At 35.3% G+C, this 14,288-nt stretch overlaps 1 protein-coding gene across 1 annotated transcript; it reads right to left on the bottom strand.

Moving 5' to 3' along the window:
- Positions 1 to 1,018: 1,018 nt before the first annotated feature.
- Positions 1,019 to 11,104, bottom strand: UFM1 (ubiquitin fold modifier 1). Its single transcript, XM_004779527.3, has 6 exons — positions 10,983 to 11,104; positions 10,850 to 10,906; positions 7,516 to 7,573; positions 3,966 to 4,005; positions 2,925 to 2,957; positions 1,019 to 1,748 (listed from the first exon to the last, which is right to left on the bottom strand). Coding segments are annotated over exons 1-6 (258 nt in total). The 5' UTR covers positions 10,985 to 11,104; the 3' UTR covers positions 1,019 to 1,680.
- Between the last annotated feature and the right edge of the window lie 3,184 nt (positions 11,105 to 14,288).

Here is a 14,288-nt window from a genome sequence, read left to right as displayed (position 1 = left end):
TAATGATGTAAAAAACCTGGGGTCTTTGAGCATCAGTTTTGTTTAGAAAAATAAAAACTTCCCCAAATTTTAGAAGCATACTTTTCTACCTTCACGATTTAGAATCTTATGTTCACTTGTCAAATATATATGACAACAACTGGTTGATTTCCTAAACTTAACTACCAATGTCACCCTTGAGATGCTGACCCGGTTACATCTCCTTACACATTTTTTTTCCCAATGAACCTAGTAGGGCCTATGACAGGGAATATAATTGAAACACACTTAGATAAAAATTGGTCTTAAGAGATACTTTATTCATGAATAAGTCAGCATGTACTTATTGAAAGCCCATTACACTTCCAGGTCTAGAAAGAGCACGACAGACACAAAGCCTGCCTCCAGGGAGCTCACCATCCAGGATACAGCAGGCCAACCACTGGATCTGAATCACTATGAGCCTTCCTTTCATCTTTTCAAGATCTGCATAGATATTGATTTCCTCTGTAAGGGTAAATAAACTCTTCCCTTATGCATATCATTCTTTAGATTATCATAAGGGGAATTCTGAAGTCTGTGTGTTGACAAAGCCTACACTTTGCTTTCTCTAATTGCCTTCTGCTCCTTCTGAAATGTCATATATTTTCTTTTCCCCTTCAGTTCTCCACAACACACACTGCACTTCTGCCGATCCAGTTGGCTTGTTCTGTGATGCTCTCCTACAGCTTTCTGTTCCCCTTCATTGTGTCTTCTGTTTCTTTCCTCCTTACCAGAAAACTGGTCATTGGGGTTTCCCTACTTCCTCACTTCTTAATCACTTCAGTGGCTAAACTTAACACCTCCTTAAATGCTGGGTCTTTAATCAGTATAATAATCAGCACTTTCAATCAGCATTTCCTAGAGCTCTGTTATGAATTCCAGATCTTTCCAATACCCTTTTCCTGAATGTTATTTAGAAATACTAGCCTCAATAACACAAGGGTTTCTTGAGGTTGTTTTAAAGGTTGTATTCAGAGACTGATAAAGAATACACAACTCAGCAAAGAACGGTTCTACTTTATTCTGAATTCTTACCAAGTACTGGATTCTGCAAGATCATAGTTAAAACTCTTTGGTGTGGGACATCAATTTTACACATAAGGGCTAGATCAAAAAATTCAATTTTGGGGTCTCTGATATAGTTTGAAACTTAAAAAAACCTAAATGACAAAAAGATAGTTACGTATTGTTATGTCTATATCCTTTATCATGAACATACAATTAAGAATCAACTATTTTTAAGTGCACAAGTCAGACGCCATCAAGCAAACTGCCATGTATGACCCGCAGTCCATTTAAATTTTTAACGCAAATAGGAAGATTCAGTAAACTTTAATTTTCCAAATGTTCTCAGAAAGAGTTATCAGAAGTATCCACCACTTACAAAACACAGCTGGATAATCCACTTAGCCCGAATTAACTATCTGTATGTGTTGTGAGGTAGCGATGACAGACTATGGTCTTCTGTGGAGATGGTACCCTCTACACATAGCAGTCCCTCTTCACAGGACGCGTGTGAATAACAAGAAGGGACAGAGTCACCCTTCATTATTTCATCAGCTACTGGTGTTTTCATCATGTTTTAAATGCCTGACTTCAGTTTTACAACAATACCAATATTTATTTGGAAAGGTCATCCTATGTTCCAAGTAGCAGATATTAACAACTTCCAACACGATCTCTAGGAATAATCCGCAGTTCTGAACCATGCTTTAGGAAAACATTTCCTACACAAACAAACAAAATACAAAGTTATATATTTAAAAAATGACAAGTTATATTAACATTCCAACAATAATCATAATATATACAAAAAAGTATAAACTAAATAGGTACAGAAGCTCAAATAGCTTCAGACTAACTCCATGCTTTAAGGCTTGTTCCCATTCCTCTCACATCTTCATAACCCAACCAAATTTCTGAAAATGTTAAATATCACTAGCCACAAAAATGCTAACACATACACTCAGCAAACAGCAATGTAATTTAATCATCAATACTTGCTAATTCAATATACAATAAAATATCTAAGGACAGAAAGAATAGTAAATCTAAATTACCACAAATGACAAAGTTTAGCAACCTGATCTGACCTCTCTTTGCTCAATTGCTTGCTGAGATTTTCTTCATGGCCCATGATATGCACAATTCAACTTTTAAGGGTAATACAACAGGCAGCATGTTACAATAAGCAGTAACTCGAATTAATATAAACTACTGAACATTTCTACAGTAAGAAGAAATAAAACCTTTAAACCCAATTTTAAAGATATCTCTACAATAAAATGCTTCATGATTTTCAATAATCTTCTTAATAAAAAGGATTATATACTTAAAACTACTGATTTAAGTAAAAAAAAAAACAAACTACAATTTTAAATCACTCTTTATTTTCTAGATGGCTAAATTTCAATTCCAAGGCCTTATGAGGACAATATAATTTTGTTATAATATGGAAGTACTTTAGAATGATTTAAACGTAACTACTGCTCAAATTGAGATCACATTAAAGTATGCTTAATTATAAAAACACTGTAATTAGATTATAAGCCAAAAAAAGGTGCATCTAAAAAATACAAAATTACCTATCAAGAAGTTTAGGATTACTTTTATTTTGCCTGCTTATCAGAACATCAACATACAGCAAGCACTGTGTAATACTAAGTTTGAAGCTCTGAAAGCTCTCAGGGCTAAGCCTCCTGAAATATTAACTGACTGTACTTTTTAAAAAGAACGGTTAACAGCTAGCACATACTGAATGCATACTATGGACAATAATGCAAACTTTTAAGCACTTCTCATGTAAAAATCCCATCTAGTTGAATCAGAATGATCCACATGTTCAGTATCAAATGACATGCACAGCCCCACCCACACCTTCTGAGTTTCAGACAAATACTCACCAGCAGTCTGGGCAGGATTTATTCCTATTCCATCTAGAAATTAAGTCATAAAATTATCTAAGTTGTTTATTTCTAAAGCTAAAATGGTTTAACAGTAATAAGAGATTTGCTGCTAGGGGATATATAGGCACAAGCCAAACAATTTAAATCTAAAAACAGGAATGACAAATCTTTCAGCTAAGTTACCTATTGAAATCCATTACTATTACCCACTTACACACACTGCTAGATTGGACAAGAACAGCTGTCGATGCCATGATCCTGATAAATTCCACAGAAGACAGTATATTCTATCACACAACATCCAGTGAAAAATACAGTCAAAAGTACCTCAGGTATGTCCTTAATCATTTACATATTGCTCCCGAGGCATAAAATCTTAAGGCCAGGAGAGCCCACAAAGTCATTTAATTCAAGTTGCAGTGACATCTGATGAAAGTTTACAAAGCATTTTCTTAACAGCTCATTTGTAAACCTAAAACTTTCCAGAAAGTAGACTGGCTTTCTTTTCAGGTATAGAAACACCTCAATTTGACAGCATACGGAATGTTTCAGAATGAGAAATTCTGTCATATATAAACCATCACAATTATTACCTGTATTCTAAGATATTCAGAATTTAAACTGTAGATCTAATTGAATAAAATCCTTATTATTTCAAGCTTATAAGAAATAGTTTACTGCAGAAAAGCAATAAAATGCTATAGCAAAGGTACTCTGCCATTTAACTTCCTATATTCAAAAAGTACCTACAACTTATTAAAAAACAATGCACCTTGTTAAATAAAGGGAAAGGTAATTTTTACTAATAATTTGGCATGAATTGGTAAGGACACAGATACTGTGAAGTGCTATACTATACCAGAAGCATAAAGAATTGAAGAGAGCTCATTATGGACAATAACCTTGACTTAGTGTTTACAAAAAGGCCAAAGTGTTGATATAAATTTTGGCGTTTTTGTATTTAAGTCAATTTTAATTAATTTGCTTTTTAAATAATTTCTCTAGCTCTGAAGTAATAGTTTTAAAATGAATTCTTACCATTGGTAATAATTGCACTTGTTGCTGCAGGAACTTTAAACTAAAAAGAAGAAAAAGGAAAAAAATTATTTTTTATCTTTATAAACATTTATGTAAAAATATATATTTATATACATAAACTATAAAAGATGGTTAGCAAGGATGGGATACATAAAATCAACTCTATAATCCTAAATGTGATTTATCTTTTAGGACAATGTCAACAAAGAAAATACCACAACTGGCTTATACTTAACGAACAGTATCTTTTTCTAAATACTGCATTTCCCTGCATCTAGGACATAAAACATTACAAAAAAGTTAAAACACTATCAATAAATATATTCTTTCAGACTTGGGCATGTTAGTTTTATCATATATAACTCTCTTATGTAACTGAAAATAAAACAATGGCTTAGAACATTCCTAAAATTTCTCTATAGAAACACTAAGGTCAAACAAATGCTCTCTTGTGTTTAATGGAAGATGAACCAAAGCTCACATTCCTTCCTCAAATTCTCCTATGAATGTATTGCTGACTTAGATTTCACAGGATTGCAATAGTCTAATTGTGCCACCAGGAAATAACAACTAAGGTCAAGTAGGTGCAGATGATGTCCACTAGACAATTATGTGACTGCTAAATGGCTAATAGTGAGAGTAAGACTTCATTAATCTACTTCCAGAGGTGAAAAAAGATGCGTTTTCTGAATCAATAAAATGTGGTACAGAACTTATTGGTAGCTAAAGGGAGAAGTCTCTTAATTCCTTAGAGACCAGCAGTTGTCAAAATGTGTTCATGTACTCATAAGTTCATTCATTCTTCTAACTCGTAAGTTCATTCATTTACCTAACAAATCTTTATTAAGTACTTCTACGCTAGAGACTAGTTTTATAGATACTACAGTTGAGTTTTATGATCAAATAAATTTGTTGCAGCTAATACAGTTTATTTAATGTCAAGAAGGATTTGGTGAATGAAGTATTTCCCATACTCTTTCGGCCACAGATTCTAGTTTTTCATGGTTTTTGTTGTTTCAGTGGTTCCAGTGGTCTTGGAAAAGTACTCAGGGAAATGCTGCTCCAGGTATTTATAATGGTCACATATACATAGTTAGGAAAAACAACTGAAGTTTATTTTAATAAACTTTAAACTTTTTTAAAAAGTTTATTTTAATTTATAAATTAAAAAATTAGGTTTTAAAATAAAAATTTATGCACAAGAACATAACATGTTACTGGATTATGTACCTAATAAACACATAATTTTACTGTCCAGATGGTACATTTTTATTTGTAAATGTCCTTTTAAGGAATTAAAAAAACGTAAATAAACCTAACCTAAAGTAACTTCAAAATATGCTTGAACATTAAAATACTTCAAGAATTATTTATAGAGATTGTAATACTTAATAAAACTTCGAACAAATACCCAAATTAATTATAGGACACCTCAGATTTCTAAAACTTGAGCATTACAAAGTTTCTAGGTACCCTACTGGGTATCTTATTTTTTGATTATGTCCATTTTAGGATAAGCTATGCATTTGTAGTCACAGCCATATATAGTGGCAGCGTATGTATAAACATTAAAAATAAGCAACTGCTGACATAATTTTTCCCTTTTCCAGAATGTAGAAGCAACAGTTAAGGAGACATCTGGGGAAGCATCACTAGTGATGTAAAATTCAGCAACTATTATGTTCATGCTACACTACCGACAAGTTTTCTTCTGGATGCAAAGTATTTCATGCTCCTAAATGTTCATTTCTTTCCTTTCTCAGACCCCCCTAATCTTTTAATTTAGAATGTTAAAAGGCTATTCTCGGGTTTTTGACAACTCACTACTTACACTTACTTAAACTAATTCTTAGTCCTATTGGGGAATTTTCTTACTTTTTAAAAAATATTTTATTAGGAATTTAAATCCACAGGTTCAGTTTGTCAACACTTGTCTTCACTGTAAGAGCCTATGTCTCATCTTATGAAAGGCCCTCTCATTGCTGCCTCAAAGTCATAACCTTTCTAAATGTATAGTACCCACAAATTGTAAGTTATAAGCTATACTAAAACCTCAATAAATATACACAGTAATGTGAAATTTGTAAATTTATTTTCTATTGCAGGTCTGTTATTTTTTATACTTTTACTAGAAGACCAAGATCACAATGCCTTTGCCTTACAAAAAACATATATAACTACAAAATATAATAATAAAAAATTAATGATAACTCAAATTGACCTACTTTTTAAATTGTAATTTGTGGGATCTCTCCTATTCCCCCAGGGCCAGGAAAGTTTCCTACAGGTGATCTGTGCAGCAGAAAGTAATGCTAATGCTGTTTCCTAGCTCTTTTTAGTTATTCTTTTTTTTTCTTTTTAGTTATTCTACATGGGTGAAAAAGATAAACACTGACTATAAAACAAGTACTACCACTTTTCAGTTTAATTCTGAAGGAATGATAAATGATGTTAGTGGTCCTGGACAATATCTCTCTGTAAATACTGATGGGTTGACTGATTTTCCATTAATAGCTTAAATTCAGGATAGGATTATGGATTAAGCTAGTTTATTTAGGTACTAAAATTATTATTCTGTGACTATAAACTTTTTTGAAGATTCTGAATCAAAACATTTGGCATTTGGATTTGAGTTACTCTAGATTTGTACAGCACTTTCAACTTCACAAAATACCATAAAGGCAATTATATTTTTCCTCAAAATCATTTAATCAGACAGGAAAGATGGATATTAATTACTCCAATTTTACAGGATATGAAATTTGAAGAAAAGAGAAATTAAGAGGCTTGTCCATGTCATACAGATAATTAATGACGCAGTTAAGTCTCTCAAATCACATTTTTGTGCTATTTCCACCAGACCAAGCTACTCTTGTAGTGTTATGCCCAAAGAGTTGTTTTATGGATGCATCTGGTAACTCTGGATGAAAAAAAAAAAAAATCTTTTTTTTAGAACCAAAAACCTAAGAATGTTTTAAAAGACTATGCAGTTGACAGGCTCAAACAGAAAACTTGAAAAATATGATAAAGACATTAAAAAATTTTTAATTATTTAATCAAAATGAGTAAAAACAGGTTTAGATTACACTGTAAAATGATGTTGCTGGTTAAAAAAATTCCCATATCCTCAAACCTTCCCATGTAACTTTTCCTTATAATTTTTAATTGTTGCATTAAATAGAGATTTGTTTAACTCATTCATCCTACTTCTATAAATCTTAACTTTTACTTACGTTGGTAAGTAGGGCTTAACTCTTTGATAGCATGAACCTAGTAATGAATTCACATGGATGTGGTGGGTCAAAGTACATGCAAAATTTAGACCTTTTTTTTTTTTTTTTTTTAAAGATGTATTTGAGAGAAAGAGCAGGTGGGAGAAGAAAAGAGAAACTCAAGCATACCGGGGGCACAATCACAAGACCCTAAGACCAAACTGAGCTGAAACTGAGTCAGACACTTAACCGACTATGCCATCCAGGTGCCCCCAGACTTTTGAATAAGATACTGCTAAACTATATTCCACACAGGTTGTTCTAATTTCTGTACTTACTTCTTCTGCTGCAAACTTTAAGACTGCTGTGAAAGGTGTACTTTCAGGAACACTAAGTCTGCAAGAAGAATGAAAAAGAATTTTTTAAAAAACTGATTATTCTTAAAGCCCCTCGTTCCTTATTTTGGCTAATGTAGTAGAGCTGGCTATTTGAGGCTGAAGATTGTCTACTTTGACTGCACACTCTGTTCATTAACTTTAAAATGACAAAAAAAAAAAAGAGCAATTAATTTCATAATTGAGATGATGTCTACAGTTCCACCTAAAAATTAAACTATATAGGTGAGACTTAATATATTTTGATACAGAGAGGTCTAGTATATAGGCTGCTGCTTGTTTCCAGAAATGGATTTCAAAAAGTCAAATCTCTCCTTAGCTGTCAGTCCACTTTACCATCTCCAGTCCAAATACCTCTTCACCTGATGCATCAAAGTCACCATTTTCATTGTAGAGTCTAGCTTAACCTCTTCAGGAACCTTCTAGTGTTTCTAGATTTTAATATTGAAGTCTGAAATAGTAGATTAAATTATGAAAATGAGTATGTTTACTATGATAAAATGTGAAGTGACTTTCTACCTTTATATCATCATTAGAAAAAAGGGCTTAAAACAATCTGAAATAACATTTTGGAGATGTAATGTGTGATTTTGTTATTAACTTGTACAGTGTCAAGTATATGAAAGATTACTGATAAAAGGTCAATCTGTATGAATTTTCCAATTTAAAAACTGAAAACAGAATTGACATTATACCCCAAGATAACACTTAAAAACACATAAAGAGGTTAAAAAAATATAAAAAAAAATTCCTAATGTGAAATAAATAAAAATGATTCAAGACTGTAAAACAGATTATCTTTAAAGCAGAGAAATGGCTGGTAATCTAACATTTCTCTTTGAATGCTTGTCACCACCGTATTGTGCTTTAACATTTTAATAAATTATCCTGTAATACCTTAGGGATGTGTCCCATTTCTTCCATTAGTTATAGATTACTGAATATAAAAATCACTAGCTACCACAACACATTATAATGACTTCCAGTAGAAGAAGCGTGAGTCACAGGTATATTTAATTCATCCCATATATTCATTTGATTTAACATTTCTATAACCTAATGGTACTACTAAGAGTGAATTTATCAAAAAACAAAAGACAAAACAAACAATAAAAACTCTGACATCCCCCAGAATAAATCTGGAACTGTTAACATCTTTTTTAGAATTCAACTATTAGTAATGTTAGAAACTCAAGGGACTTTTTTTTTTTTTTTTTAAATCAAAGCACACATTCACTGGCTTGGCAAGTGAAAAGTGATACTAAAAAGTCAAAGTGTATTCTCCCACAACTTTTAAAAAATTGCATTTAACAGTACTCAAGTACTAGTTACCAATTACTGTGAATAGGATACACAGCATATTAATCTTACATACATGCACACATTACACCTATTTTATATACACACAAACCCATACACAGATTATACATACACACATACTACATAAACAACAAACAGTAGGTGCCTATCATATTTATTCAGTCACCAATATTAACTGAACTGGTACAAGGTTCCAGGCACTCTTACAGATACTACTGCTGCCCTGCTCTGTCCTTTCTCCCTCCATCTTACTTTTTTCTTAGATATTTATATGGTGATGAGAATAACCCAGTATAAAGGGAGAAATCAAAGATGATGAGGAGACAGGGATCTCTGGACTCCATCTACTTTAATCTTGAGAAGACTAAAATAGATGATACCTAGAGCCCAAGTGGTACAACTGGCTTTTCATAGGAATAAAGTCAGGTTATCCTTTCTAACGGGATGGTGGACAGAAATTATGGGTTTATAGACATAGCAGTAGCTTCACATATGTGATGATGGAAAGACAAATTTTCCTCTCATAGTTTCAGAGAAAGGGAAAAGCACTGTAGGAAGTATGAAGACTTTTTTTTTTTTAATCCTCTTAGAGAATGAAAAGAAAAATAAGCAAACTTGGGAACTATAGCAGAGCGTTAGGTACTACTGAGCATAGTTATGAATTTTACACAAAATCCATCAGCCTAACTGTGTAATTTTCTCTAAAGACATTCAGCTATGTACAGAGATCACAGCAGCTGCGTGTTCAGAGTTGGTGTTTCACCAAGCAAAACACACTGAGGAGAGGAGGACACCAGAGATGAGGTCAGTGGACCACTAGACAGAGTGCACCATGGACTCTGTGAGAGTTAGAAAAAGAATTGGGTAAAGCGGGGGAAGAGGGTAGTGGCAGATGTAAAAAGCAGTCTGATCAATGAATTAAAAGAAACATTTTTTTACGGAAGAAATATTAGAGCACATTAGATACAAGAAGACAATGTAGTCATTCACAAGAGCCTACTTAAAAATGACACCTTAGCTGGAGCAGTTACTGAAGAAGACCTTAAGGTTTTAGCCTGTAACTGTGAATATGTGAGATAAGGTGAAAAATATTCATGTGGGGGGAAAAAAAAAAGCTTCAGGGTAGGCGTTGCAGGGGTCACAGAGTTAAGTCACTGAGGCCGATGACAACTGTTAACAGTATGGTTAAGGAGGTCTCAGTATTAGTTGTATTAATTATGCCTAAAATCCTACTCACGTCTTGTCTTTTGCTGCATTTTATGCGACTTCCAGATGCAATAACCTCAATCATGTTTACCTAAGAAAATTCCGGATGACTACGTAGTTAAGCCTGTGCTAAACCATCATTCAACTGCTAAAGGAGAAAAAAGGGGCTCCCGTGGAGTAACTGGCCTATGTCTGCATTTCCCGTATCTGCTAATCACACTTTATTAAATCCCAACATACGAAGTGTATGATTTGAGGCTCATTACTTTGTGACGCCCGACTGTTGAGTCCCCCACACAGGGATCAGAAGCCGGACAGTGATAAACGTTCAAGTAACTATTAGACTCTCAACTGGGTTGTCTTCCCTACTTCCTGTAACAGCTGGTCAAAGCGGCAAAAGGCCTTTGCAATCAGGACTCCTTTAAGGAACACAGCAATTCATCAGAGCCGTCTACACGTCCTCCAGCTCCAAAACCCACCCATGGAGTCCCGAGGACGGGTCGCCTATCAGCAGCAACGTTCCGGTCACACGCCCCTGCTCCTTCGCACCGACGGAAGTGGACACTCAGCGGGGCAGGCGCTGGATGTCTCCTTTCAGGCTCGGGCGGGATGGGGGAGGTTTCAGGAAGAGCGAAGGAGGGACGAAAGGGACGGGATACAGCCTGCTTGGGCGTAAGAGGATCTGAAGGCCAGCCTGGCCCCCACCCCCCGCCCCCAGTCCGCCAAGGCCCACGGCCGCCAGGCTACTCACACTTTGTAAGGCAGCCGCGGGTCCGACGTCAGCGTGATCTTAAAAGAAACCTTCGACCTGAGGAGGAGAGCGGGAGAGAGTTAAAGTCGTGCAGCGGGACCAGGGTTTGGGATCAGGGTCAGCAAACACTTACATGGTGAGGCCGCTCCGAGAGGAGACCCCAACCAATTCCCCGTGGACTCCCACTTCCTCTGCTCAGCCCGGGAACGTACCGCCCCGCTCAGGTCCACGTCTCCCTCAGCAATCTGGGGGCCTCCAAAGTTGCTGTCGTCTAAGGCAGTGCCTGAAAATAGGTTCCTCTCGTTCGTGCCAATAGGCGCCTCCAACCCACAAAGAGCAACTGATTTTACATTTTAAGCCCTGAGACTAAAGCATGTATAGGATGAAAGAAAGTATTTCTAACTGCGGTTATATTCTGTCGTAATTTCAGTCAGGCAATATAAATGTGGGTAGAAACGGCAGGACTCTAGGTCCCAGCTGGCAGGTTGGGGCGGAAGTAAGAGCACAGAGTAGGCGTGGCGAGGCGCGGGAGATAGACGAGGCTAGAGCCGCGTTCCACGTTGTTGCTAAGGCAACCTGTTCTTGGAAAAAACTGGACTGTTGAGATCAAGAAACTGGAATCTTCACCCCGCTTTAGTGTTCGTATTCTTCTGTCTTCCCAGCAGTGCAACACTCTTAAATCTTGTATTTCCAGTTTTCCCCTTTAAAACTTTACAATACCGACGTCTGACTAATTTCAACAGACACCGGAGTTATCAAGTTGGTGAGAAAGGCAAGATCTCTGTGTTAGAGGAATTTGGACTGTATGTAGATGGAAAGAACAATTCATGAACAGGATTCCAATAGTTTGTTATGTAGTCTGATCAGAAGTAGGTGCCGATCATCAGCACATTTATTCAATTAGTAACAAACTTTGAATTATTTCTATGTGACAGGCAGTAAAGCTACATACTGGGGATGCTGAAATGGGAAGATAGGCAGGTGCCAACCCTCTACTATCTAACATAAATTCTTGTATGTGAAGACAGACTGAATGCCCTCCAAATCTAAGCATCTGTGTTTGCAAAATAAAGATCCCTCTCACAATGTCTGTAATGCCCTTTCTGAGAAATAGTGCAATGAATGACAAAATAGGAAACAGGTGAGTACTAAAATAACGAGGAGAGCTAGTTAATTTTTAAGATATTGTGTTAGATTTTTAAGAAGAGATATCTAAGAGGAATAGGGAAGCAACTGCAGGAGGAATCTTAAAGACCCAATTTCTGTAATTCTGTATCTGTATCTGTCACCCTGGGGTGACAGCTCCCCAGGGCGAGAGTGCTGACTCTGATTTAGGAAAGAAAGGCTTTGATGTTCTCGTGACACTCACTGTGTTCTTCACTTATAAAAATTCAGGTCTTGCCATAGACAGCTGGAGGCAAATGTTGATGGATAGATTTGGGGATTGAAGGTATAGCATTAGTAGCTGAAACTACGGGATTAGTTGGTATGACTGAGATTTTTGAGGATAGCCATAAGAAGAAAACTACTGATTGTGTCTGTCTGGTGTCAGATAGCCAAACAATGAAGAGATTAAAGTATATACTTTACAGTCTTTATTTCTAAAAATACATGTATATATTTAAACAGTATTTGCATCTTGTTATTTATAGTTTTATTTCTGCTCATATATAAAGACAGGTCATAAAATCCTGAAGAGAAAAAATATTTTGTTTAGTTTTTATAGTATTTACAGAAAGTAGTGAAGACAAGATTTAATTCAAGGCAGTATGACTTTAGTACTCACATTTCATTGTCTCTTTAGAAAACATATTAATATAATATATCAAAAGGAAAAGGGAAAACATTGTGTTCAAAAGATATTGAAAAGTACTTATTCTTAAATGTTTAGAATTCCTACCCACCTCAATAGCTTAAACCTCCTTCCCATATATTTGTATCCTCAGAGTCACAGCATAATTTCTGGAGCCTTCTGTGTTTTATTCTCTTGATACAAGAAAAGAATTGATAAGTAAATTATTTATACTTAATATTTTTTGTTCTTTTTAACTTTGCTAGGACATCTAGCAAAATCTGGCAAATATATCAGAAAAAGAACCTTATTTACTGAAACACTGAAGTGCTGAAGTACATTTAATGACCATAAACAAAAGCAAACTCTGGGTTTTAGGAGGTAATTGGCAAATGCAACATTTTAAGACAAGGAACAGCATAAATGGCCTAATGTGTTTCAGAAGGGATCCAATTAGTATCATGTAGAGGCAGAAATGATTATAGAGTACACAGTATGACCATATTAGAACCCATTAAATATAAATGAAATATAACAGCAGTGCCTGAGTGGCTCAGTGGGTTAAAGCCTCTGCCCTCGGCTGGGGTCATGATCCCAGGGTGCTGGGATCGAGCCCCGCATCAGGCTCTCTGCTCAGCAGGGAGCCTGCTTCCTCCTCTCTCTCTGCCTGCCTCTCTGCCTCCTTGTGATTTCTGTCTGTCAAATAAATAAATAAATCTTTAAAAAAAAAGAAATATACCAATGTTCTGTTTACAAAGCATATACATTTCTCATTATTAGAAAGGAATTGGAGGGAAATTAAATTTGTATAAGAACTAAAAAGATTTGCTTATGTAGTCATAAAAATCCTTCTTATCAGCATATCTGTAACCAGCTTTAAATAAGATAGAAAGCATCATATTTGGAAGCAAAAAACCCCCAAAAAACCTGTCTTCCTAACTTTTTTGCCCTAATTTGACTATATTTATTTTATATTTATGATTATAAATAAAATCTCCTGATATTCTAATTATGTAATCCTGAAAGGTTTTCACTGGGATAAATCTGAGGATCTTTTACTCCAAGCATTTCCTATTATAGGGAACAAATTGTAGTCTGGCCAATTGATAATGAATGGATATTTTTACAGTTTAATTTGGTTGTTTTTAAAAATTGTCTTTACTCTTCCTACAGTCCTCTATGGGACAGTGATATCACTGGGTCAGTGATAATAATAATGGCTCAACATTTATGAAGATTAACCTCATGCTAAATATTATCTTCAACATTTAGTATAAGGGGAATCACATTAAACTTCGGTTGCCCTTAAGTTATTAATCAGTGACAAGAAACCTTAAATGGGAGAGTTGATCTGGTAGACAAAAGTACCTGGGAATATTTAAATGCTATGTTGATCATAAGATGAGGACTATAAGTTTACATCCCTGAGAGCCAGAGAATGATGAAATATAGGAGATTAGAGCCTGGTAAGGCCAAGCAAAGTCCTTAGAGGAGATCACAGCTCTAAATGTGCTGCACATGATTATTTATTTATTTATTTGTTTTGATTGAGAAAGAAAGAGAAAGAGCCAGAAAGACTGGGTGAGAGATAGGGGGAGGGGCAGAGGCAGAGGGAGAGAATTTCAAGCCAACTTCTCCCAGAGCATG

The sequence above is a fragment of the Mustela putorius genome, unplaced genomic scaffold, assembly GCF_011764305.1.
Source record: "Mustela putorius furo isolate JIRA1106 unplaced genomic scaffold, ASM1176430v1.1 tig00003942_pilon_pilon_pilon, whole genome shotgun sequence".
In the NCBI taxonomy this organism is placed as follows: domain Eukaryota; kingdom Metazoa; phylum Chordata; class Mammalia; order Carnivora; family Mustelidae; genus Mustela; species Mustela putorius.
The sequence above is the reverse complement of the archived record's forward strand: the minus strand, read 5'-3'. Positions and strand labels throughout refer to the sequence as shown.

Coding starts and splice junctions, on each gene's coding strand:
- UFM1 (XM_004779527.3), bottom strand. Junction 4,006..7,515: donor TAAAGTTTGCAGCAGAAGAA/GTAAGTACAGAA, acceptor TCTTCTTTTTAG/TTTAAAGTTCCTGCAGCAAC. Junction 1,749..2,924: donor AAATCCTGCCCAGACTGCTG/GTGAGTATTTGT, acceptor TTGTTTGTGTAG/GAAATGTTTTCCTAAAGCAT.